This window comes from Calliphora vicina, chromosome 3 (assembly GCF_958450345.1).
Source record: "Calliphora vicina chromosome 3, idCalVici1.1, whole genome shotgun sequence".
NCBI classification, from domain to species: domain Eukaryota; kingdom Metazoa; phylum Arthropoda; class Insecta; order Diptera; family Calliphoridae; genus Calliphora; species Calliphora vicina.
Genome location: NC_088782.1, coordinates 128,271,487 through 128,298,235, shown reverse-complemented (window position 1 = coordinate 128,298,235; position 26,749 = coordinate 128,271,487). Strand labels below are relative to the sequence as shown.

General features: G+C 30.7%; 1 protein-coding gene across 5 annotated transcripts in view; it reads right to left on the bottom strand.

Moving 5' to 3' along the window:
• The window catches only part of tey (teyrha-meyrha), a 31,589-nt gene extending 6,643 nt beyond the window's left edge, over positions 1-24,946 (bottom strand). For 3 of the 5 annotated variants that reach the window (XM_065505340.1, XM_065505344.1, XM_065505345.1), the window contains exons 1-3: positions 24,747-24,945; positions 4,338-4,586; positions 4,120-4,267 (exon numbers count right to left, since the gene is read on the bottom strand). In XM_065505340.1, coding sequence (XP_065361412.1) covers positions 4,120-4,267; positions 4,338-4,586; positions 24,747-24,863 — 514 coding nt within the window. In that variant the 5' untranslated portion in view covers positions 24,864-24,945. Of the gene's footprint in view, positions 1-4,119; positions 4,268-4,337; positions 4,587-24,540; positions 24,605-24,746 lie in introns of those variants that run through there. The other 2 variants (XM_065505342.1, XM_065505343.1) reach the window with 2 other exon arrangements.
• Between the last annotated feature and the right edge of the window lie 1,803 nt (positions 24,947-26,749).

Sequence of the window (26,749 nt, the reverse complement as noted above, 5' to 3'; positions counted from 1 at the left end):
TTTCTTTCAATTAGAATGCGATCGAAATCTTTCATTCGATATTGTGAAACAGGCTAATAGTTTTTTATATTCAGTATAACAGTTTTTTCTATGGCAAATCTTCATTATAACACTATTTTCTATAGCAAGTCTTCAATATAACAGAATTTTCTATAAAAAATCTGAGTTACCAGTTTTTTTTGAAGAAGACTTCAACACAAAACTACGACTTTAATATGGAAATAATTAAAATTTTCAATTTTAGTATCCTGACGTTTAAAAAACTACTATTTTAATATTATTTTGATATTTAAGAAACATTTTATTGTATTTTCCATCTCTGATTGTTGAGAGAGGGAGAAGGAGAAAGCGAGATTAAGTGGGAGTAAAACAGAGTTGTTAAATGGTTTGGTTTATGTTTAAAATACAACAAAACTAAAATGTGGCCTTTTTTTAGCACAAAAAAGTAAAATTATAAAATCTTAACTATTTTCTAAATATTTTAAGACATTTTAAAAAATTTTGGGAATAATGATGTTTAAAATTTATTTTAAAATACATAATTTTCATTATTGAGTGCAAAAAATGTATTAACATTTCTATAAAAAATAAAAACCCGTCGGCTAGGGTGCTTTGATCCTTTTGCTCTTCATAATTTAAATTAGCTTGTTTTTTTAAAAGCTTTTTGTTTTAAAATCTCAACAGTTTTTTAACCACTTCTCTTATGTAAACAATTACTAATAAGCGTAATTAAGTGTATTTTTATTGAAAATTCTTTACAATAAGCTTTTGTTACTTTTTGTGTTATATTATCTAAGAATGCACGTACTTGCAACATGTTGCATGTTAAGCCTTTTTTTACATCCAAATTTATTTGTTTCCTCACTTAATATGGCAAATCCTTTGAAAATTTCATAAAATCATTAAATACAACAAGCTTAGCACGCGACATTTAAAACACTTTATCACAAAAATATATCCCCCCTCCCCCCACTCCATAAACACATTTCCATCTAACTAAAACAACACAACGACGACGACGTGTGTTTAAACGAACATCCATCCGTAGACAAATGCTCATCCTCCTCTTAGCATATGCTGCTTTTGGCTTTTCACATACTTTCCCACTATTAAAGGGTTGATGTTTGTTGTCGTCGTTCACAAAACAATTTCATGTATTGTTTGGCTGGCGTCAAAGACTTTTTGACTTTTGGCGTTTAGTATGTGTGTGGCATGCAACAAACAACCACTCTTTGGTGGTTTTGTTTATTTGTGTAACATTGGCAACATTTTTTGTTTATTGCTTTTGATGTTTATATTTTCTATATATGAAAGCAGGAACGGAACGTACGTGTGTTGTTTTCCCAAAAAACCCATTCATTCATTCATTTATTGTTCTTTTCCTATTAGCCATATGTTTGCAGCTTTAGAATTTAGTAATTGTTATAGTTTCATTGAAAATACAAATCATAATTCATAAGATTTATTTACAAAAACAATTCAAACAATAACACAAATACTCTTTCTTTTAGTTCTACTCTCCCTTTTGTTTTGTTTTTGTTTGTTAGCGATTCTTTCACAAGTTTTCAATATTAATTACGGTAAATAATTTAAACACAAGTGTTGCCAAATGGTTTTACTCATGTTCTTCTTCTTTTAATGTTTGGCCTAAGCTAATTATAAATGAATTTATCATTATGTTAAAATGAGAATTTTATGCTGTTTTTTTTTTTAATTGTGTGACATAAATTCGTTTTAAGTGATTTTACGGTATTTCAATTAAAGGTTTAAGCAAATTGAGACAATTAAATTATTAAATTAATTGTCTTAATTGAGTTTTAGTTAAAATTGCTACTGAAGTATTCGAAAAACTATTTTACTGAAGGATTGTCGTGTTATTTAGGCGTATTTTATAAAGTTCTAGTTCTGTTCTAGTTCTGTTCTAGTTCTGTTCTAGTTCTGTTCTAGTTCTGTTCTAGTTCTGTTCTAGTTCTGTTCTAGTTCTGTTCTAGTTCTGTTCTAGTTCTGTTCTAGTTCTGTTCTAGTTCTGTTCTAGTTCTGTTCTAGTTCTGTTCTAGTTCTGTTCTAGTTCTGTTCTAGTTCTGTTCTAGTTCTGTTCTAGTTCTGTTCTAGTTCTGTTCTAGTTCTGTTCTAGTTCTGTTCTAGTTCTGTTCTAGTTCTGTTCTAGTTCTGTTCTAGTTCTGTTCTAGTTCTGTTCTAGTTCTGTTCTAGTTCTGTTCTAGTTCTGTTCTGTTCTAGTTCTGTTCTAGTTCTGTTCTAGTTCTGTTCTAGTTCTGTTCTAGTTCTGTTCTAGTTCTGTTCTAGTTCTGTTCTAGTTCTGTTCTAGTTCTGTTCTAGTTCTGTTCTAGTTCTGTTCTAGTTCTGTTCTAGTTCTGTTCTAGTTCTGTTCTAGTTCTGTTCTAGTTCTGTTCTAGTTCTGTTCTAGTTCTGTTCTAGTTCTGTTCTAGTTCTGTTCTAGTTCTGTTCTAGTTCTGTTCTAGTTCTGTTCTAGTTCTGTTCTAGTTCTGTTCTAGTTCTGTTCTAGTTCTGTTCTAGTTCTGTTCTAGTTCTGTTCTAGTTCTGTTCTAGTTCTATTCTAGTTCTGTTCTAGTTCTGTTCTAGTTCTGTTCTAGTTCTGTTCTAGTTCTGTTCTAGTTCTGTTCTAGTTCTGTTCTAGTTCTGTTCTAGTTCTGTTCTAGTTCTGTTCTAGTTCTGTTCTAGTTCTGTTCTAGTTCTGTTCTAGTTCTGTTCTAGTTCTGTTCTAGTTCTGTTCTAGTTCTGTTCTAGTTCTGTTCTAGTTCTGTTCTAGTTCTGTTCTAGTTCTGTTCTAGTTCTGTTCTAGTTCTGTTCTAGTTCTGTTCTAGTTCTGTTCTAGTTCTGTTCTAGTTCTGTTCTAGTTCTGTTCTAGTTCTGTTCTAGTTCTGTTCTAGTTCTGTTCTAGTTCTGTTCTAGTTCTGTTCTAGTTCTGTTCTAGTTCTGTTCTAGTTCTGTTCTAGTTCTGTTCTAGTTCTGTTCTAGTTCTGTTCTAGTTCTGTTCTAGTTCTGTTCTAGTTCTGTTCTAGTTCTGTTCTAGTTCTGTTCTAGTTCTGTTCTAGTTCTGTTCTAGTTCTGTTCTAGTTCTGTTCTAGTTCTGTTCTAGTTCTGTTCTAGTTCTGTTCTAGTTCTGTTCTAGTTCTGTTCTAGTTCTGTTCTAGTTCTGTTCTAGTTCTGTTCTAGTTCTGTTCTAGTTCTGTTCTAGTTCTGTTCTAGTTCTGTTCTAGTTCTGTTCTAGTTCTGTTCTAGTTCTGTTCTAGTTCTGTTCTAGTTCTGTTCTAGTTCTGTTCTAGTTCTGTTCTAGTTCTGTTCTAGTTCTGTTCTAGTTCTGTTCTAGTTCTGTTCTAGTTCTGTTCTAGTTCTGTTCTAGTTCTGTTCTAGTTCTGTTCTAGTTCTGTTCTAGTTCTGTTCTAGTTCTGTTCTAGTTCTGTTCTAGTTCTGTTCTAGTTCTGTTCTAGTTCTGTTCTAGTTCTGTTCTAGTTCTGTTCTAGTTCTGTTCTAGTTCTGTTCTAGTTCTGTTCTAGTTCTGTTCTAGTTCTGTTCTAGTTCTGTTCTAGTTCTGTTCTAGTTATGTTCTAGTTCTGTATCAATAAGATTTGATCTAAATCTTATAACTAAATTACTTATTTTACAATTTCTAATCAAATGGAAGTTATTTTTGCAATATTGAAAGTTTTATTTAATTTTTCATAAGCCTCGTTAGATTTAAGAGTTTATATTCTTAGAAAATTTGCGTATTGAATAATTTATTTCAATTTAAATGGAAAAAATCCTCTTAAAGTTGTGAGAAAAAAACAGCAAATCCAATAAAAAAAAGTTCCCATTGAAAAAAGAAATCCACTTGATGTCCTGACACAAGTGGTTGACTGTCAAACTAACAAGTCAAGCGTTAAAATTAAGCAAAAAAAAAAAGTAAAAGGAAAAAATTAAATTTGTAACAAAATAAACATATCGTCAAAGATTTTTATCTTTTATAAGCAAAAAAAAAACCTTTTCATTTAAAATTTATCAGTAAATATTTGGCAACATGCAAATTTCTGATGATTTTGGCACAACCACCCCTTTTTGTGCAAAAAAAAAATTAAATTTTTTTAACATTTAACTTACGCCTTAAATCTCTGGGATCGGATGCATTACTACGCGGACTTTCACCCTTTTCACCATCATAATCATTTGAGCCTTCCAAAGACTCATGTGATGTGCAAGTGGGGCTGGCGGAATCAGTGCGAAATGAATCATTGCCATTGAAAAGATTCTGGAAAGGGTAACAAATAGAGAATAAAAGATACATATTTTTATTTAAAGTATAAAGGTTATAAATTTACCTGATCCAATGAAATGCCTATATATTTTGGTGGGGAAAACGCCGAGGGCAATTGAAAGTTCGATAACACCGACGGCTTGCCTAAGGCGGCTCTTTCGCTGGCAAAATAACTGGCGGCCGCTGCTGTGCCATTGGCCAGCATGCCATGATGATTTAGGGTTTGCAGGAGATGTGGATGGAAGCTGTGCAGCAAATGTGAACCATAACTGCCGACTAGTGACATATTGTGGAGATCTTTGGCGTCAGGTAACTGCAAGGGAAAGGAAAACATGAGTTTTTTTTACAATATTATTAAAAAGTAACAAAATTGACAGCATAATCTTTAGGTAATTTGGAATATTGAGTAAATAATAATCATATTTGGTCAGTTGTTGTATGTTATATCCTTATAATCCTGCGTCATGTATGGACAGGCTTTTCTTGCAATAGTTATTGAAAAGGGTTAAGGGTCAGTTGTATGGGATTACGATTGACCTAAATTGGAAAACTTTTGTTCAACATTGTAGAAGTTTTTTTTTGTTTTTCTCATGGCTGATTATCCTGTTTTTTCTCCAAGTGTAATGTGATAAAAAAAAACTTTTTTATTTCTTTAAATTGTGGTTGTTTAAATGAGTTCATGTTATAAACTTCTTGTTGTTAAAGACTTTTAAAATAAAATTTACAACTTTGGCACATTTTGCATATGTAATATTTTGTTTTCTCATGACATTTTACAAAATTTTCTTTTAAACAAAAATCAACCAATTCAGCACACATGTACTATCATTATTTATGATACGACAACGATTCGAAAAGTATTAAAGGGATTTAAAAAAATTGTCATTATTACAACAACAACAACAATAGCTACAAAAATATCACTAAACGATTATCATCAATGTAAACACATCACTGGGTTTTTATCGATGTGAAAGTGGGTGAAAGTTTTCTATTTCCTTATATTTTGCACAATTTTGCCAATAGTCTTTTAAAATAAAAGAAGGGTGGTTGTTAAAAACCCAGTTAAACTGGTGCTTTTGGGTTTTGAAATGTAATTTCCAGTGGCTGTGACAAAAATACTTCTTTTTTAAACATATCATTTACACTTAAATGATATGTGTTGTCATATTAGGAGTGGGAGGTTTTAACAATGATTGCTTTTTGTATTTCTTCCAATGTCATATATTGTTCATGCTTGAACAATAATTGTTAATGTTTTATATAGATTTTCGTTAACAGTTTATAGAAAAAGTCTTTTAAGTGGAAAATTTGCATAAATCGTATAAAATTTTCTGTTGAAAAAATTCTAATTTTCATATTATAAAATTTTTGTTACAAAATTAATATTTATACGAAAATTGAGTTCTATTTTTGAAAATCCCCGCATTATTTCAAGTGTTAAATCGTTGACATTAAATTAACACTTATCACACACAAATGTTAACAACACAAGCAGCAAAACATAACAAAAAAAGAAGAAGAGCTGGTGAAAAAAGGGGGAGCACCAAAAGAGACCCTTTCAAATAAAACTGTAACATAGACATCAATTACTCACACAGTTTGGTTGCCATACTCAACTGTAAACATATACTGGTGCTAGAAATAATTTATGTTATTTTTTCAACAGCAGAGCGCAAAAGAGAGTGGGATTTATGGAGATGCTGGGGGCTCTATTATGTCAACAGCAAAACAAAAGGTTCCTGTTGTGTTTTGTTTAAGCTGCTAATGAGCATATATCATTGATAAAAACAAACCCAAACTCCATGCTGGATGACTGTTGGTGTGATATTGCAAAAATGTTAAAACCACATAACAAATGGAGTTTATCACAAGTTTAACTTTTGCATAGTTGTTGTTATTGTCGGGCCACACACTTGGTGGCAGTGGTTTCATGTGTTTGGAATACATTTTTTTTGCCTAATAAAACTCTATAATTACTTGTAAAATCATGTAACCTATAAGTTGGATACATTAGAAAATTTACAAAGAGTAAGAGTATGAAAGTGGGTAACCACTTGGTGGAATGTTTAGTCATTCCACTTTGTTTTTGGAGGAAATTTCCTTATTTAAATTACATGGTTTAACTCTTACTTTTTGTATAATAAAGTTTAATCTTGTTTTAAACTCTGACAATCAAATAAAATCGTATTATTTATCGTATTTCATTGCTGATTAAATTGGTTGAACTTAATTTTATAATAGTTTAAGCCCCAATTTCTCAATCTCAGGTTATTGTTTTTCATAACGATAATCTTCCAATTAATATAATTTTTGTATGAGAACTATGAGTATATCGTCACGATAAAAAATAACTACAGATTGAGAAAATGGGGCTAAATAGATTAAATTTGTAATAAACGCAGTTTAAAATAGGTTTAGCTGGGTTTAAAATTGGTTTAAAATTGGTTTAAACTGGGGTTAAACTTGGTTTAAACTGGGGTTAAACTGGGGTTAAACTTGGTTTAAACTAGGTTTAAACTTGGTTTAAACTAGGTTTAAACTTGGTTTAAACTAGGTTTAAACTTGGTTTAAACTAGGTTTAAACTTGGTTTAAACTAGGTTTAAACTTGGTTTAAACTAGGTTTAAACTTGGTTTAAACTAGGTTTAAACTTGGTTTAAACTAGGTTTAAACTTGGTTTAAACTTAGTTTAAACGAGGTTTAAACGAGGTTTAAACTGGGTTTAAACGAGGTTTAAACTAGGTTTAAACTAGGTTTAATCTTGGTTTAAACTGGGTTTAAATTGGGTTTGGAATAAACGTAGTTTATAATGGTTAATTTTAGGATTAAATTAGTTTTAAACTGGTAAAATTTGGTTTAAACTGGGTTTAAACGAGGTTTAAACTGGGTTTAAACGAGGTATAAACGAGGTTTAAACTGGGTTTAAACTGGGTTTAAACGAGGTTTAAACTGGGTTTAAACTAGGTTGAAACTGCGTTTAAACTAGGAGATTGAGAAAATGGGAATAAATTGGTTAAATTTGGTTTAAACTAGGTTTAAACTGGGTTTGGAATAAACGTAGTTTATAATGGTTAATCCTAGGATTAAATTAGTTTTAAACTGGTAAAATTTGGTTTAAACTGGGTTTAAACTAGATTTAAACTGGGTTTAATCAGGAGATTGTGAAAATTGGACTAAATTGGTTAAATTTGGAATAAACGTAGTTTAAAATGGTTAATCCTAGGATTAAATTAGGTCTAAACTTTTAAACTAAGTTTAAACTAGATTTTTAATTGTTTAAACTGAGGTTTAAATTGTTTAAACTAAGTTTTAAATTGTTTAAAATAGGGTTTAAATTGCTAATCTTGCTTAATCTTGGGTATAGATTGGTTAAACTTATGTTTAACTTTGTTAAACGTAGTTTAAATTGTTCAAACTTAATTTAAATTGTTCAATGTAAAAGTTGTAAAATGGTTAAACTTAGTTTTATAAGTTTCAGTTAGTTAAACTTTGTTTAAATTGTTCAAATATCGTTTAAATTATTGGGTGTGTGACTTAATAATGCTGGGTTTTTTCAAATTTTTAGCTTTTATTTTGAACAATATAAATTTATTCAAAGTATTGGCCTATTGATACCTATGAACTTTTTCCATCTTTCTGGCCACATATGGATTCTGAGCCAAAAGAACTGCTTATCTTTTGAGGTCATGAACGAATGAAGCCAATATCGGATTCTCTGTTCTAAAGTGTATCCCAGAGAGAGCGTTCTGCATCGATCGAAACAAATAGTAGTAAGACGGGGCAAGGTCTGGACTATAAGGCGGGAGAAGCAAAACTTCCCAACCATTTCATTCTAAATAGTTTGTAACAGATATTGCAACATGTGGCCTTTCGTTGTCACGATGTAATATTACGGTTTCATGTCTGTGTATTTTTCGGCCAATTCTAGCTTTAAACGAATCAGTTGCGTTCGGTACAGTTTCCCTGTTATGGTTTGGCCAGATTTCAGCAGCTCAAAATAGTTAGGACCCTTTTGGTCCCACCAAATACAGAGCATTACCTTAGCGCCATGAATATTTGGCCTTGGTGTCGATTCGGCTAGTTGTTCGGGCTTAACATACGATCTCTTACGCTTCGGGTAATCATAATGGATCCATTTTTGAAGCAAACATCGTTTTAGAATTGCTGCTTGAGTAGCTCCCAATGATGTTGCATGCTCTTGTTGAGTTTTGCAACAATCTTCTGCCTCCAATTCTTATTGAAAAAAAACATCGTCATCTATTGTAAATCCCGCATTTTTAAGTCATACACCCAACAATAATATGTTTTAATAAAACAATAGTTACTTCCGTTTTTATTAATGAAATATTTTGCTGCCATGCTAGTTTTTAATAATGAAATCTACACTTTGTCAAAATAACATCTTGTTAAAGTGACAATTGAATATGCAAATGAGAAAGAAGGTTGGCAATACATCTATCTACTCAATATAATATGACAGTTATTCAGCTTGTAATTATTACTGTTGAAGCAAATGCAAATCAATGCAGCAGCCTCTGTTTAAATCTAATAATAAATCTAGTATTATTTGTTTGTGTTTATTCTTATGACACTGGTGACAAGTTTACAAAATTTATAACTTAGCGTTGTAATTTATCTGTTAAACAATTTTGACATTAGCAGGTGTCCACTACACAAAACCACCACCCTACTCCTCCCATTTGGTATTTTTATTACAATTTTTATATGGCGTTAAATTATCTGTTACAACTCTAGGGGTTGTTGCTGGAGAGTATTCAAATTATTTGCATTATTATGTTTAATATTAGTCTATTGTTTACATTTGCTATTATCACAGTTTTTAATAAGATTTTCTTTCTTTTTTGTTTCTAAGAGAGGGTGTTTTTTTTTGTTATATTGGTGGCACGATTTGTAATAAAAAACCACTACATTTTGTTTGTTAAAGTAACTTGTAGTTGTTATACTTTAACAAGTGTTTTCAAAAAGGGTGACTGACTTACTGTCTCTCTAGCAGTGATTTACATATTTTGTGAATTTTAAATTATTAAGACCTAAAATAAACAATATACAATACAATTGTGTAAAACCAGTGTGTAGACTATGACTGTCTGATGACAGCTCTCTCAGCTGTGTTTAGTTATCATTATCATTGTTAATTTGTGCTGTAACTTTGGCGTTCACAAACGAACATTATAAATGTAAACAAACATTAAAGCTTTGTTGTCAATAAGGAATTTATTAATAATATGGTTAATAAATCTTCTGGCGGGGTAATTTTTTATTCTTTTTTTTTATAGATAATATCTATTGACAATGACAATAGTTAACAACAATTTACAAATAACCAGCTTTAACAAGATTTATGGGTTTTTTATTAAATTTTGTCATTTGAAATTAAATTTCTTAAAATAAATAAACAGCAACAATTTCAATTTACAATTTGAAAGCAATAAACAACAACCAATTGATTTTCCGTTTTTGTTAACTATTTAAGGTTTTAACAACTAAATTTATTAAGAAATAAAAAAAATATATGTCTTTAACACAATACAAGTGTCCACACAGTATTTTTAAGCAAACATATTTGTGTGTTTAAAAGTAATTTATGTATTTCTACTAAATTAATATTATATTGTCAACATTTTTCATATTAAGTTTTTGTGTATGTTTCACAAATATTCATTTTATTTATTTACCTTGTGTGGTAATGGTTAGTTTTTCTTACTGCAAAATATATATGTTTTCATGCTAAATTATTATGACATTAATATGGCCGACAGAAAAAAAGGGAAAATCTATTATTTATAACGGAGAGGTAAAGACGGAAATTAAACTCATAACTTAAGTGTAATGAAATTAATGTCCTGTTTTTTTTTTGCTGTTGTAAGGTATGCAGCATAATAAAAAGGGATGTGAAGGACTGCGAAAAGTAAGGTTTATATTAGAATCTTCATAGTTTATGTTATGTGTTTCCAATAAATCATAATATTTAGGCAATTTTGTAATCATTTATAAGTGATTTCTAAGAAGTATTATTTGCCTTAAATAAATAAAAATATTTTGCATTACTAAGGAGTGCATGCATAAAAAGGGTAACTCACATTTTTGGTAATAATCTCTTCTGTAAATAATAAAACACATTTATCAGGCTTGACATATAATTGAGAAATATGGCAGATTTAATATTCCTTCGATGTTAAATGCAAGTTCCCAAATAGAGAGAAAAACAAATTTCAAACTATTCAAAACTAACCTTACTTAGTTTTTCCCAAATATTCAGTGGAGGTACAAAAGGACCTTTAACTAAGAAATTTGGATCTATGCAGAACTTGCTTGTATACTGGGCTGTAACTTTATATACAGGGTAGTGTAATAATGTTTCAGAACAGTATCAACCAAAAACCAGATCTAAACATCATTCTCACTTAAGTTGTTTTTGTGGGGATATTTTGTTGCACTGACAAATTTTTATAAAAAGGAGCTTATGCTAAAAAATAAATATTATTTAAAATGTTCGCGAATTTTTAAAATAAACCTCGAGAGGGAATAAAAAATAAGATTCGTCTCAGGAATTTAAAAAAAATTAATTGAAATATATATTTTTTTTAATTTTGAGTTATTTTACAGTTTTAAAAGTTTTACTAGTTTTCAAAACTACACCCTTCAAGCTTTAATTTAACACTTTTGAAAAATTATTCGATTAAAATTTTTCTTACAAATAAAATTTAAATGAAAATTAATTATATCCGTAAAATTAGGTTAACATATTTCCCAAAATTTCCAACAAATTTTCTTTGACAGCTTTCAAACTTTTACTATTTTTTGAAAACTTTACACTTTAAACTTTTTTAAATTAAACAAACATAATTTTCTTATAAAAAAAATTGAATGGTAAATTAATTTTTTTTTACAAAATGAAGTTAAACATTTTCCCAAAATTTCAAATATTTTCTTTTCGAATTTTTAAAATGTTACTAGTTTTCAAAACTATAAACTTTAAGCTTTAATGTAAAATATTTTTAAAATTTGTGGAAATATATTTTTCTAAAAAAAAATTTAATTGCAAACTAAGACTTATTTAAATTGACGGTTTGAAAAATTTCAATATTTTTTTAACATGCTTTTATTTAAAATGTTTGAAAAATTTATTGAAATATAGTTTTCTCACAAAAAATTTAATTGAAATTTAATTTTCTTTTTAAAAATATAATGTTAAAAATTTGAAGTTTGTATATTATCCAAAATTTCAAATATTTTCATATAGAGTTTTAAAAACTTTAATATTTTTCGAAACTAAACACTATAAACATTAATATAGAATATTTAAAATCTTTTTTCTTACAAATAGACCTTGACAATGAAGATTGTTGATGACGCCCTTGACAGGGTAGAAAATGCATTCCAATTTGCCAATTTGCCAATTGTCTAAAATTTTAGTATTCTTTGAATTATTACAAATAAATTATAATAAAAATGAACTTAAGCCTAATTAAAAATTTACTTTTAAAATTGTAAAACAAAAAATTCTTTTATAATTAAAAAAAGTTTACTATTTTTTAAAACAACACACTTTCAGCAATAATTTAAAATTTTTAAAGAATTTATTGAAAACAATTTAATCGAAAATAAAGTTGTGCAAAAAGTTATTTTTAAAATTTTAACATTTTTTTTAAAAGAGTTGCAAAATTTTTACTATTTTTCAAAAGTACACACTTTAAGCTTAAATTTAACATTTTTATAAAATATATCAAAATATAGTTTTCTAATAAAAAATTTAGATTGAAAATAAATTTTTGGTAAAAACTTTACAGATTGTTTGAAATGCAAAATTTTAAAAATATTTTCTTTAGGTATTTTAAAGATTTTACTAGTTTTAAAAACTACACACTGTAAGCTTTAATTTATAATATTTAAAGTTATTTGGGAAATATATTTTTCTAACAGAAAATATTTATTTGGAAACTTAAAATAATTTACATGTTTATTAAATCCTTTTTACATATTTAATAAAAAAGCCATTTTATAAATAAAATAATTTACATGTTTATTAAATCCTTTTTACATATTCAATAAAAAAGTAATTTTATAGTTTTAAAAATTTTCCAATTTTTCAAAACTACACACTTTAAGCTTTAATTTAACATTTTTAAAACTTTTATCGAAATATAGTTTTCTAACAAAAAATTTTAATTGAATAAATATGAAAAAAATTTTATGAAAAATTATTTTGATTTTTAAAAAATTAAGATTTCATTTAATATGTTAAAACTTATGACAAATAATTTAATATTCTACGTGGTTAACACAGTTATTAAGTTTTTCTTTCAATTTAAGGCAAACTTCAAGGATTTTTTAATTTTATGTATTTTGTTGTACACTACGTATGATTAATATTAATTTTGACTTAATTTACAATTTTCCTTATAAATTTGTTATTTTCTCAGCTATATTGCAAATTTAAAGTGTTTCTTGTTTAAAACTATCAAGTGTTTAAAACTAAATACCACATGATTTAAAAAATAGTAATTTTGGCTGCAAAACGGTTGTGTTTTTAACAAAATTTAAGGAGAGCCATTTTTAAATTTTATTTTAAATATTGTTTTATTTAAAAACTTGTTAAAACTTATGTTAAATAATATGTCATTCAATACGTTTAACACAGTTCTTAAGTTGTTTCCTGCAATTTAAGGCAAATTTCAAGATTTTTCTAAATTTTATATTTTTAGCTCTTCAGTACGTATGATTAATATTAATTTTGATTTAATTTACATTTTTCCTTCTAAATCTGTTATTTTCTTAGTGATTTTTAATATTTAAAGTGTTTCTTTTTTAAAACCCTTCAAACTTTAATGCTAAATAGCTAATAAGTTTAATATCGTTGGCTAGCATGCCAACAGGCCTGTGTTTGTTAACAAATTTTTTGTGAAAACAAAATTTTCTTTATTTTTTATACGAAAGCACATGAGTATTTGTGATAGCTTGGTAATTAGTAAATTTGTTTAAGAATATATTCTTAATTACAATACAAAATTTAAAATGCTTCATAACTTAGTAAAATAATATTATTTTTTCCTTTGGTAGACCATAACAAAACTATGACTTTACACTAAATTGTTTATATCTACTTAACTGTAATACAATTCACTACTAGTGTAAACAGCTTGAAAAAATCTAGAGCAATTAAAAGCATAAAATGTTGCTTAATTTGTATGAATTTTTTTGCAACCGCAAAACTGATTTATTGATTAATGAGGAAAATAACTGCATCGTGCAACTGAATTATAACAACAACTAATTTATAATGTGCAATATGCAACATTTGTAACTGTATATTTGGTTTATTGGTCGATGTTGTTGCCACTGCTGGTGTAGGATTTTTTGTTTTTATTAATGGCCTAACGTCCGTGAATGATTTTATAATCAGCAACCATTTTACAAGCAGCAATAAGCCATGTTTTTTTCTTCTTAGATTAGCTGTTGTTGTTTTTTTGGTATTGCCAGTTTTATTGCCACCATGTAAACAAACAGAAGCAGCAGCGTTGTCATGATAATGAAACCAGTTTACAAAACTACTACTGTTTTAAAAAGATCCTCATCAAGTTAATAATAAATTAACAAGTAAACGAGAAAAGCAACTGGAAGAAACAAACATAAATACTTAACAACGTTAACAACTTTATAATATTTTTAATTGTTTTTAACACTTTATAACAGAAAAAAACAGGGCGTGAAGCCAACCTACTCTGCTGTCAATTTAAAGTGTTATTTTTTCAGTTATTAAATATTTAATTGGTAGTTTAACAAGATCACATTAAACTTTGTGATTAAACCAACAACAGCTTTATACCAACATTTAATGGTGAAAGACAATCTTTTTGTTGTATCTACACTTTCAAGACATATTGTTGATGCCTTGTTTAACATATTTACCCATATGAACATTTATTTATTTATATATTTTTGTATTTCTTTGTTCAGCAAATATTTTTCATCATTTGTAGCATCAGCGTCATGATCATTGATCATGTTTTATGATGACAGACCAAACCACTCGCTATAAAGACGCTTCGCGCTTAAGACGCATCATAAAAATAAGAGAGAGAAAAGAAAAAAAGAACTAAATTTTAAGAATGAATGTGCCAAAGTTTTTTTTATTTTTTTGAAGAAAAAAAAAAAAGAACAATCACACATATTCGATTGAAAACTTTAGCACACTATCATAAATTGTCAAGATCAGAACAAAATCTACACACAATAGAGGCGGGTTAGTGATGGAGATTTGCAGGCAGGTTATCGAGTATCAGGGAAGTTGAAAGGGAGTTGTAGATTTTTCACTTTAAAAAAACAATAATGAATTGTAAATAAATGGAATTTATATAGAAATCTTGGATTTGGAGAGTCAAATTTTGTTTTATTAGGGATCTTTTGTACCACAAACCGGATAAAATCCTTCTTCCAACATATCTGAACTTGTTTTGTGGCTAAAGGATTCTAGACAACAACCCAAAGCAACAGGAACAGGAACATAACCCAAACAAATATTATTTTGTAACATAATCCATCCACTAAAAGTTCTCTGCAATGAAAAGTTCCCTACCAATGAGTTCTCATGACCAATCTTGCCTTACTAATGTATCGTTATTTTAATTAGTTGAGTTAGACATTTAAAAAGTGTAAAAAGCAAAATAAACTGCCTAATATTATCTAAATTCATTTATATCACACTTAAACCAAATCAATTATTATTTTGTAAAATTTAAGGATTGAAATTCTCTGCAATATAAAGTTCTTTACCAATAAGACCCCAGAATCAATAATTCCTAGTTAATACAACCTTGATTCAATTGCCACAGTGTCTAATAACTTGTGGGAATCATTATCGGATTCAAAGTCAGCAGAAAGAAAGTTAATTAAGTCAAGTCTTTCATTTAAAAAACTTTATTAAAAGCATATTCCCAGTTCTTAAACACTTTATTGTCAGATCAGAGCCTACTGAAAATCTATAAATGATTTCAAGATATTACAAGGTGTCCCAAAATGTATCAGCCTATCGTTGATCGTTCCTGTTGTCATGAACGCTCTCTTGTTCACAAACATGGAATACTTGCTCTCCTGAACCTAAACATCACATTGCAAGAAGTTCGGTTGAAATTTATCTTGAGCGTCGAGGCTCATTTGCATCAGGAAGGATACAGAAACAAATGTAATTTGCGGAAATTCACTGCATTTAATCTAAGGAGCCTTATTCTCGAGGACTGCTTGGGTAAAACGAATACTCTGGATTGGAATTGAAAGACAAATGGTTCGAATATGACGATGGCCAATATAAAGCATAAGTTTCCGAGTCCTCTTAAGTCTAATTTTGCCGATTTACAGTGCCAATGCAACTGTACATATAGCTTCCCCGACAAAGGTCATACTGAAGGATCTAGATCGTCTAAAGTCTTGTTTGTTTGGAGATTTGAAGTTGGAATTTATCAAGAGCGACGAACGAGGTTCATTAGCAACTGGATGAATACGCTGACAAATAAAATTCGCTCAAAATCAGAGCATTTACCCAAAAATATCATGATCCATTTACTGCTTAGGTATCATGTAGCCGTATTTTCAAGGAGCTCTAGGATAACACGGCTACTTTGACTCGGTGAGCGAAGAAAAAGGAAATTTTCCTTTTCAAATCAAGTCTTCCACTTCAAATCTTGGGTCACTTCCTTAATACATCAGCTAGATCCGAACCTACTGAGAAATCTCTGAATTAATTCCGGCTATTTACAAGGTGACCCTAAATGTAATACCCTTTCTTAAGATGCCATATCTTTTGGAAATGTTGGCAACTGTTAGTTATGTTTGGATATTAGTAAAGTAAACAGATAACGATTGCACATAGACAAGGCTTAAAACCCTCTGCTACTCAAGAACCTGGAGTACTAGCTCTCCTGAACCTCCGCGACTTAGTTGCTTGAAATTTACCATGAACATCCAGGCTTATTTGCATTTGGAAGGTAATGTAAATGTAATGAATGTAAGATATCATTCACCATTTATGGAGGTTCTATAGAGCAAGTACTTCCAAAGTCTGTGGCTTCAAAAAAAACCCAAAGAATGAAGTATGGAAGGCATCATTGGGTCTTATTTTGGAGACCCTCACCCCCTTGGGTAACAAGGCTACAGTGACAAGTGAGCTTTACAAAACCATGATCTGAAGTTTTTATTGCAACAAACAATTGAATTAGGATTGACGGTAAATTTGTTCCTCTCGCGACTATGGATAATTTAAAGGTAGCTATCCCGGTTCACCAAAAATCTCCTTTTGAATCTCCGGTTACGATTCGTTAAAGCCATGTTTATGATATTTGAATTGCCTGGCAAGATTGCTTGATTTGAAAACTCCATACTTCATACTTTGGGGTTTTTTAAAGCCACAAACATTGGAAGTACTTGGAGTACTTGCTCTCCTGAACATCCGCGAAGTAGTTGATTGAAATTTACCATGAACGTCGAGGATCATTTACAGCTGGAAGGTAATGTAAACAAATAAAATTTACATTCCCGAAGGTATAATTCACCATTTACCGAAAGGCATCATTAGGCTTTGGATAGATTTGAAGGGATGGGTACTATAGTACATTTCCACTCGGAGACTCATAGAATCCATTGTAATACTCTTTAGAAATATAACTAAGTGTGAACTAGATGTGAAGAAAGGAAATTGGAATGAAAAGAACGAAGTAAGGTGTTAAAAAGAGGGATAAAGTGAAAACCCAGTCCAAGAAAAGGATAGGAAATAAGTATAGACTGGGATACCCAGAGGCCTGTTACCTTAAATAGCCAGCCTATTCCCCTGATAAAGCATAATAGGTTAAACAGAATGTGTTTCATTGTACCTAGTTCCTCAATATCCTCGAACATCCTACAAAAGTCCTGTGCGCCCATATCCTATTTACCAATGAATTTGGCCGGCAAGATCGCTTCATTTAGATTCGATTTGACCGCTCCATACTTCATTAATTTTTTTTTTTTTGGAAGTTGTCAAGGAGAATAAACGAGAAAGCGGGAACTTATCGGTGGAAGTAATCGACAGAGATACAGAAAATGCGCAATGAAGAACTAATATGGGCTCTGAAAATGGAAAAACTTAAAGTTTAAAACTTTTTCCGGTCACCTAAAGTCTCCTTCTGGCGATTAGCAGTGTTGTTGCAAAAAAAAAAATTGAGTTGAGATTCGAACTTAAGAGGAGATTCTTAAAGTAGGTAAAGTAAATGGAGTGTATTAGTATTTCTTGGTAAATTGAAGGAGAATTTTTACAGAGACTGTGAAACTTGGCATCTGAACTTCCTTTACAATCTCAATCTTAAGGTTGGAGTGTTTAATGTTCGGTGGTTTTCTAAACGAATGGTTCAGTTTTAGCTTGCATTTCTTCTAATCGCATACACAAATTCATTGGATCACTTTCGGGTAGCCATTCTTGGGTACTCGTTGTTTTTCACACCACTAACAACTTTACCCCCATTTATATTGTGCGTGCGTTTGTAGCATTTAATGTGATCTTTTCTGATCAACTGCTTTTTAGAGAGTAAAACCCACCGTTTAATGTCACTCCTAGGATGTTTTGTTAAAACAATATTTATACAGAAGAATACATTTGCTTAACTCTCGACCAAAAGGAATCAACAAGAATGTGGGTTATGGTCACATGTATAGGTAGTTGGATGATAGTATGTATGAAGTAAGTTAAAAGTTTCTTAAGTTTAGCTAAACAATCGATCGCAAGCATCGCAGGCATCCATCCTCATTGGGTGTGCTGATTTATTGCGGTCAAATAAACTGCTACCATAAGCGCGAAATTTTAAATTCAAAAAGTCTTAAACAAAAACAAAAAACCACAAAGATATTATCCATTCAATACGACGGCAGTAGTACTACAAACTACTAGTAGATTCAGAAGTATTGTTTGGAGGCCAGCAAAACAGTTGTATCTTTAACTGCTTTCTGCGTTTCTTTCTTTTTTTTTGAAGAACAGTAAAGACAAGTTTATGGCGCATAAATAAATTTGTGAGTTGTTGTTCTATTGATGGTTGTTCGCAAGGTGAAATTTGTAGAGTTATCATAAATATGTATGTTAATATTTAATGTGGACTGACTCTTCTCTTTTTTTCCTTGGAACTTTGTCAATTTTTATGTGTGATGATGTTTGATTTTTGCTGCTGTTGGTTTGTTACTTTGAAGACAAACTGTTTTCGTTTTCAATACATATTTTATAAGTCTTTTGTGTTTTCAAACTAAATTGTATTGACTGTTTGGTATTTAAGTGGAGACTGTTATTTGAAAGTTTCCTTTTTTTTTTTGAAAGGTTTTTGATACAAGCCGCGCTAGATTTTTAAGGAATTCTTTTATATTTAATATATAAAAGATTTTTAATAAAGAGGGAAGGCAGTTAGAAATTGTCAATAAAATAAATACTGAGACACTAAAAAAATAGAATAACTGTTAGTAGTTGTTATATGGGGTAAAGAAAACGATTTGAAACTTTTGGTTATTTTTTGATGGTTCGAAATAAAAGAGATTAACTGTGTTTGCTAAACCGATCTTAGAAAATAAAACTTAAGGAGTGAGATCGAAAAATTCTTAACATACATATATGTTTATAAAAAAGAAACCACTAAACTTACAGCTTTAATTTTTTTTTTATTTGATTGAAATTATTATTACAATTTACAAAAAAAATTATTTTTATAGTTTTAATCACTAGTGATGAAATTTTGAACCTTTTTCGGAAACCCTTCCATTAACGTTTTTATAGTGCTTTCTGTCACTTTGCTCGAACATGTAGTCCATCTCCGTTTAAAATCTACCACACTTTTGGACACCTTTTTTGTACTCTTCAATTCTCTTTTAACAAGAGCCCAATATCTCTCCACTGGCCTTAGCTCCGGGCAGTTTGGAGGATTTGCCTCTCTTGGTACAAATACCACATTATTGTTCTTGTACCACTCAAGGGCTTGTTTGCCATAGTGACAGGATGCCAAGTCAGGCCAAAAATAAGTGGACACATTATGAAGTCTTATGAATGGAAGCAGCCTTTTTTGTAAACATTCCTTGATGTAAATTTTGGTATTTATAGAGCCCGTTGTAACAAATGAGTGGCTTCTTTTGCCGCAACTGCATATTGCTTGCCATACCAAGAACTTTCTGGGAAATTTTGTCTGCTTTTGGGTCCTAAACTTTTCTTCAACATTCCCTCGAGCATCAGCAACATAAAATTTTTGACCTGGAAGTTGCGAAAAATCTGCCAGAACATACGTTTCGTCATCCATTATGCAGCAAGAATATTTTTTTATAAAACTTGACTTCAATTTCCGTGCTCTGTTTTTGGCCTCTAAATTTTTAGTAGCGTTCCTGTCAGGAACTTTTTGAGCCTTGTATGTTTTTAAACCTGCATTAGCTTTAACTTTTCGTACCAAATAGTCCGAGCACTGAGCTAACCGGGCTGCTTTCCTACCGGATGTGTTGGGAGCTCTTTTGAAAATGCGTTCTATTTTTTTGGCTTTAGAAACATCATGTGGACCATTCCTTCTACCTGAACCAGGTTTTCTATCAACTGACAAGTTCTCCCGGTACTGTTTAATAACATTGGAAACAGTTTGACGGCAGACCTTTGTATGCTTGGCCAACTTTTTGTAAGACCAAGTTGGGTTTTGTTGAAAATATTTAATAATTTCAGTACGCACTTTTTTCTGGTCACTCATTTTAATCAGATTAACAAAAAAATTAATATAATTGACATTACACATAATAACTGACATGTTTTTCAAAGGTAACTTGATCAAAAAAAAATTCAAATAATACTTGGGTTAAAAAATGTAATGAAAAACGTGTGTTAAGAATTTTTCGATCTCACTCCTTAATAGATGGATTTCGAATATTCCCATTGTAAAATATGTGGAATATTTGTTCGTAGAAAAGTAATCATTCTTAGAGTGGGATCTACACTCCACTGGCTCTCTGCAGTGCCCAAAGTTTTTGAGTTTCTTAAATCGATCTTGGAAAATCCAATTTGTTCGTGGAGACACAATATTCCAATTGTACAAAATGAGAGGTATTTGTTTAGATAGAAAGTCATCTTAGATTATGGATATGTAAAGATCACTCAGTGTCTCAGAAGTGTCCAAAGTAGTGTTGAGATCCCTGCAAACTTGTTTGTACCAATATAGATTTCTAATAAAACTAATAGGGTTCCAAGAACACATATAATTATTCCTTGCATTATTGAAACTTTTGCTTATTTTGAGACTTTGGATACTGTGAAACTTCGACTCTGTTCTTCCTTCGCAATCGCAACTTCAACAACTTGTTTTGCCAAAAGGTTTATCGACGAAACTTGACGAAACTCTCTTTAGTACATTATAGTTTGTCACATATATTTTATATGTATTCGCACAGTTGCTTAAGCTGACTTAAGCTAGTGTATGCATATTATAGTTGGGGCTTAACCATTCCATTCACACTGAGGCGTGTACAAGTGATTTATCAAAAACGTCAAGGGATTTAAGATTATCCTTCAATTTACAATTTCATAATTAACTTAAAGCGTATGCTTATTTGAAATTGTGCCAAAATTAAAAACAAAATCTATAATACTCTGTCCGAATAAGTTAGCATTAATTCCGACGGCTCGTAAGGTTTATTTCGATGTAAATATATCCAAAACTTTTGATTGAGTCGGAAAGACTGAAATTATGTACAGCCTGATCCTCGATGTCAAGAGGAACAGTTCTGTAGAAAATTTCCTTGTTAGTTTTTAACTAGTTTTGAAAATGTTTAATACAAAATGTAAACAAAATATTGGAAAATAGTAAAACCATCAGATAAAACAGCATACAATCAGTTTTATTATAACTTCGAATTGATTTCCATACAAATTATTTTGACTCACTTTTCTATCGACTTTGAAGAACTGTCAGCTAAAAACATATTGAAATAGTTCAATTTAAAGCGCAAATATTAAATGAAGTTTAGCCTCCGACGCTAAAGACATGTTTTTCTGTGATGTAAATAAAAATTCTAGAAAGTGTCTGGGGCGGATATGAACTGACAATGAAAACCTATCTAGTTTCTTCGGGTTCAACGAGGAAGATACTCTTCTCTTCCTCAAGAAGGAGAGGAAAGATCCTCGTTGAGCATCTGTGCATACACGGTTGGATCTAAGAAAAGAGGAAAGGAGTTGACTATGGTGTCTACATTAAGGAATTCCTTAAGATAACATAGTCAACTCTTTCCGTTTCCACTCCTTGAGGAAGAGGAGTGTATCTTCCTCGTTGAGCATCTGTACATACACAGTTGGATCTAAGTGGAGTAAAAGGGGAGGGAGTTGACTATGGTATCCAGATTGAGGAATTCGGGATCAGGTGTCATTCAGGCTGACGAATAAATGTAGTATTCTTTAAACCGAGTTATTGGCTGTTAAGAGAGCAGCAAACAGGTCGAGTTAAAATAGGATATCGACTATCAGCCCAATTATGAATAAAAAAGAGTTTGTTCCCAGGGAATTTTTATTCATAATTGGGCTGTATATATCGATAAGTTTTAACTTCGCTATCTCGAATGACATGAAATACTACGTCAGGGATCAGCCTTAATGACACCTGATTCCGAATTCCTCAATGTAGATACCATACTCCTTCCTCAACTCCTTCGCTTTCCTCTCTACTTAGATCCAACTGTGTATGCACAGATACTCAAAGAAGAACTCTCCTCTTCCTCAAGGAGTGGAACAGAAGGAAGTTGGCTATGGTATCTACATTGAGGACTTCGAGATAAGGTGTCATTTAGGCTGATGAATAAATGTAGCATTCTTAAAACCGATTTGTTGGCTATTAAGGGAGCAGCAATGTATTTACCATTCCTTTTCCAAGATCCAACCGTGTATGCGAGACTTAGCCAAGGCAGATCCACTGGTATTTATTTGCTATCCACTACGATTTCAAAGAAATAAGCTTCATGGAAGCTGTGAACTTGGATCCGAAGTCAGAAGATTTGAGCTACATTCAAATGTCTTCATCTCCTCTGTCGCTATCCATCGCTGGAGAATCATCGTTTGAAGACTATGAGAAGACTTCGGATATGTCTGAATCTAGAAATCATATGATTCTTTATTAGGACTTACGTTTGGTTCTATAGTGATAATAGACCATGGATGTTTCATAGTAAATCTTGAACTGGTATTTATTTGGTATCCACGATTGTAAAGAAAAAAGCATCATGGAAGCTGTGAATTTGGATTTGCTGTCAGAAGGTTTGAGCTACTCTCAAATGTCTACCATCATTCATCTCCTTTGTCGCTATCTGTTGCTGAAGAATCATCGTTTGAAGACTATGAGAAGACTTCGGATATGTCTGAATCTAGAAATCATAAGTTTCTTTATTAGAAGTAACGTTTGGTTCTAAATTGATAATATTCCATGGATGTTTCATAGTATGATTTGAAAAAATGTTCATTCCAAAATTTGCAACCTTGAACTGGAAATCAGCGTCATGGAAGCTGTGAACTTGGTTCTGAAGTCAGAAGGTTTGAGCTTCATCTACTCTGTCGCTATCCCTCGCTGGAGAATCATCGTTTGAAGTCTATGAGAAGACTTTGAAAGGAAATGTCTGAATCCAGAAATCATAAGATTCTTTATTAGGAGTAACGTTTGGTTCTATAGTGATAATAGTCCAAGGATGTTTCAGAGTATGATTTGAACAAATGTTCATTCCAAAATTTGCAAGCTTGAACTGGTTTTATTTGATATCCACTACGATTGCAAAGAAATAAGCTTCATGAAAACTATGAACTTGGATATGATGTCCGAAGGTTTGAGCTACTTTCAAATGTCTTCGCTGGAGAATCATCGTTTGAAGTCTAAGAAGAAGACTGCGAAAGGATTTGTCTGAATCCAGAAATCATAAATTTCTTTATTAGGAGTAACGTTTGCTTCTAAATTGATAATAGTCCAAGGATGTTTCAGAGTATGATTTGAAAAACTGTTGATTTCAAAATTTGCAACATTGAACCGTTTTTAGTATTTAAAGTTTCCTTCCGTTGTATTGAGAATATTCAAAATACTTATTCATACTTTTCCGACGGTAGTTTGTGTCAGTTTTAGGTCTTTCGCTATGATATTTACAGGACGTTTGATATACACACAGCCTCAAAAGTGAGTGAATTTTTCAATTTTTTTATGATCATGAAAATCATTATAGTCCCACTAAAATCTTTGTTTTTCAGAAACGAATCTATTATTCAACCCAATCTCCAACAAACCGAAACTTTTAAATTTTGATCGATGAATAGATTTTAGGATTTTCATTATCTTAAAAAACTCAAATAATTTTTTGCGTTTACTCACTTTTGAGGCTCACTGTATTTCTTACATTTCTTTATAAGTTTACATACATATAAAAGTTTTAAACAAAGAAAAATTTATAATTTTTTTTCAATTACATCTTCTGGCATTGCTGCTAATTAGCTATTTAGAAATAAAGAAAATGAATATCAAGGTTGGCTACAAATTCGAATCGGTTAAAAGTAACGATAACGCTAATTTAGCAGTTATTTCGGTAACGGTATTTAAGCGATAACGATAATTTCGATCTAACTAAAATTGTTATGGATTTCAGTAAACGCAATTCTTACATTTCTATAAATTTTGGCAGACATTTCGAAACTTTAGAAATGTAACGGAAACTCTTATTTTGAATTAAGGTTATTTTGGCTTATTTCGGTAATAAAAATTTTCAAAAATTAAAATTGTTTTTACAAATGTGGTATTCTATTTTTATTACATTTTAAGGTTTAAAGATTTCAAAAAAACTCAATAATTTCAAAAGAAAATGTTGAAATTTAACATCAAACTAAAAACCGTTACTTTTAATTTGTTTGGTAGTTTAGAGATAACGGTAGACAATTTTGGTTTTTATTTTTACAATTTAACATTTTTTTAATAAATAATATTAACGATATTTTAGCAGTAACGATAATTTTTATTGTAGCGGTAACGGTTTTCACAATTTTTTCAAAGGTATTGATTTTTTTCTTTAGCTTAGCGATAATGGTAAACATCTTTGATTTTTATTATAATTTAAGAATAGTTATATAATAAGAGTAAATATAATTTAGCGTTAACGGTTTTTCGATTATAACGGTAACGTTAATATTGAGTTATTTTTAGAGGTAATGGTGGGTAGTAAGGAACCTTAATTAATATACAAAATGCAAAAATAACCTACTTGATTTGCTGTTAAAAAATTAGGATACATTTTGGAAAGTGTTTGTTTGTTTGTAGTGGGGGCTTTGTTTTACACCTAGAAGAAATAAAAGAAAAACAAATGCCCAGAAATAATACTACTTCACATATAAACATATAACGGCCGACGGTAATTATTGCAAATATGTACATAGGTACTATTTGCAAGAATTAGAGAAAAACACTTACCCTAGAGGGAAATGGACGTTGGCCTCTTAAGGCCTCATGCAAACCGGAAGCAGCCTCCGATAAAACAACCAATGCTTGTGAAGGTATATGACTGCTGCCAAAGGCGTTACTTTCCATAATACACCAAAAATGGGCCAAATTATGGGAACTTTATTTTTCTATTTTTTTTTTACTAACAGCTTCTTATTTTTTTGTTAATTCTTTAAAATTTAGCAAAACATTGAGGTTATTTTTTATAAATTTTTTAAATAACACTTGCACTTGGATTTTTCTTTTTAATATTTTTTTAAAATTATTTTTTAATTACTTTATTTTCTTGAGATTTTTATTATGAATAATTTTTTGTATTTTATTTTTTCTTTTTGGGTTGTAAATTTTTGTTAAATTAAATCTCACGTGACCTGTCACAATTGTCAAACCGCTGTTACTTGAATGCCAGGCAATTGCATATAATTACTGCACATAACTCTAGCACACATTTGACAAGCACAGACATGCACTCACTCACTCAGTCAGTCATTCATTCAGTCATTCACTTACACACTAACTATTAAACAATAAATAGAGGAGAGTAATTGTAGTTGTTATAGCCGATCTCTGGTTGTTGTTATTATAGTAGTACCCAGTAAGTTAATTAAATTTGCAATTACTTTAATCGCTTTGTTGTTATTTTGTTTTTTTTTTTTTTGTTGGTTGGTTGGTTGGTGCACTGCACTTTTACTACTACTACTTTTTTTGTTGATATTGTTGTTGTTGCTTGTAGCAATTATAATGATGATTTTCTCTTGTGTTTTTTTTTTCTTCTTATTTGATTAATTTTTCATAGACTGCCGAGTTAAACAGAAGCAACACCCGCACGTACGTAAAATCAGTACAAAACTAAAGTGTCTACTAATAACAAGCAAATGCTGTTTTTCGCTGCTTCTGCTGCTGCTTCATGTACTGCTGCTGCCAACGAGGTTGCTTGCTTGTTAGCTTGGCACGAGGACTTGTTTTGGAGTAAGTACATGCAAACACACACTTACAAAACCCATATTTTAACAACAACAAAAAACCTGCTTCCATTTTATCCGACTTGCGCATTAAACACGATGTTTGTCGATATCGTTGTTGTTTTCCTGCCTCTCCCTATGTGTTTTCGTATGAATGAATTTGTTTGAGTAAAACTGTGTGTTTGTGTTGTTGCTGCTTTATCTCGTGTACAGTAAATGTAGTGTGGCCGTATTGTTTTGAAATGAGCCCGCCTCCCTTTGGTGTTTACGCACATTTGATTGGTGCGCATTGAACCGGTTTATTGTGGGCCCAAACACAAACAATATTGTATTTTTATTTAGTACAACGAAATGTACTACATCCGCTAGATACATTTATATGTTCGAGTGTGTGTAGAGGTATGTACTTGTTGTTATATACTGACTAGACTAGAAGTGTTTTACTCTACTCTGCTCACACTCACTGACTCACTCCCATCCATATTCATTATGGACTCAACTCTACTGGTACTTTTCGGTTTCATTTTTTTTATTTGTACTGAACATTCTTTGTCTGTCAGTTTGTTTATTTTTTTTATTTGGTTGGTAGCTGATTTGTAAGTTTGTTTGTTTGTTGTTATTGCTGCTGTATAACAAAGTGACAGTTGTAACCATATGTTTTTTTGCTGCTGCTGCCGATGGCTTTGTCCTTGTTGTTGTAGTTTTGTCGAGTGAGTTAAGTACACTTTAGTAATTTACAACATGTTCACAACTCTTTTTTTTTCTTCTGTATGTAGGTATGTAGTTGTTGTTGTATGTCCTATTCCAAAATGGTTGGCAGCACAGATGTTTAAGGTTTTTTGTTGTTGTTGTTTTTGCTTACCATGTTCCTGTCCATACATTGCCATAGCTACATATCTCTTTATATAGAAATATAGCTATTTCTTTGTTGTTTTTGTTAAGTACCTTATTTTACTCTAGCTAAAGTTTACTGGCATCTCTTTTTTTATTTAGACTTTTTCACTTAAGTAT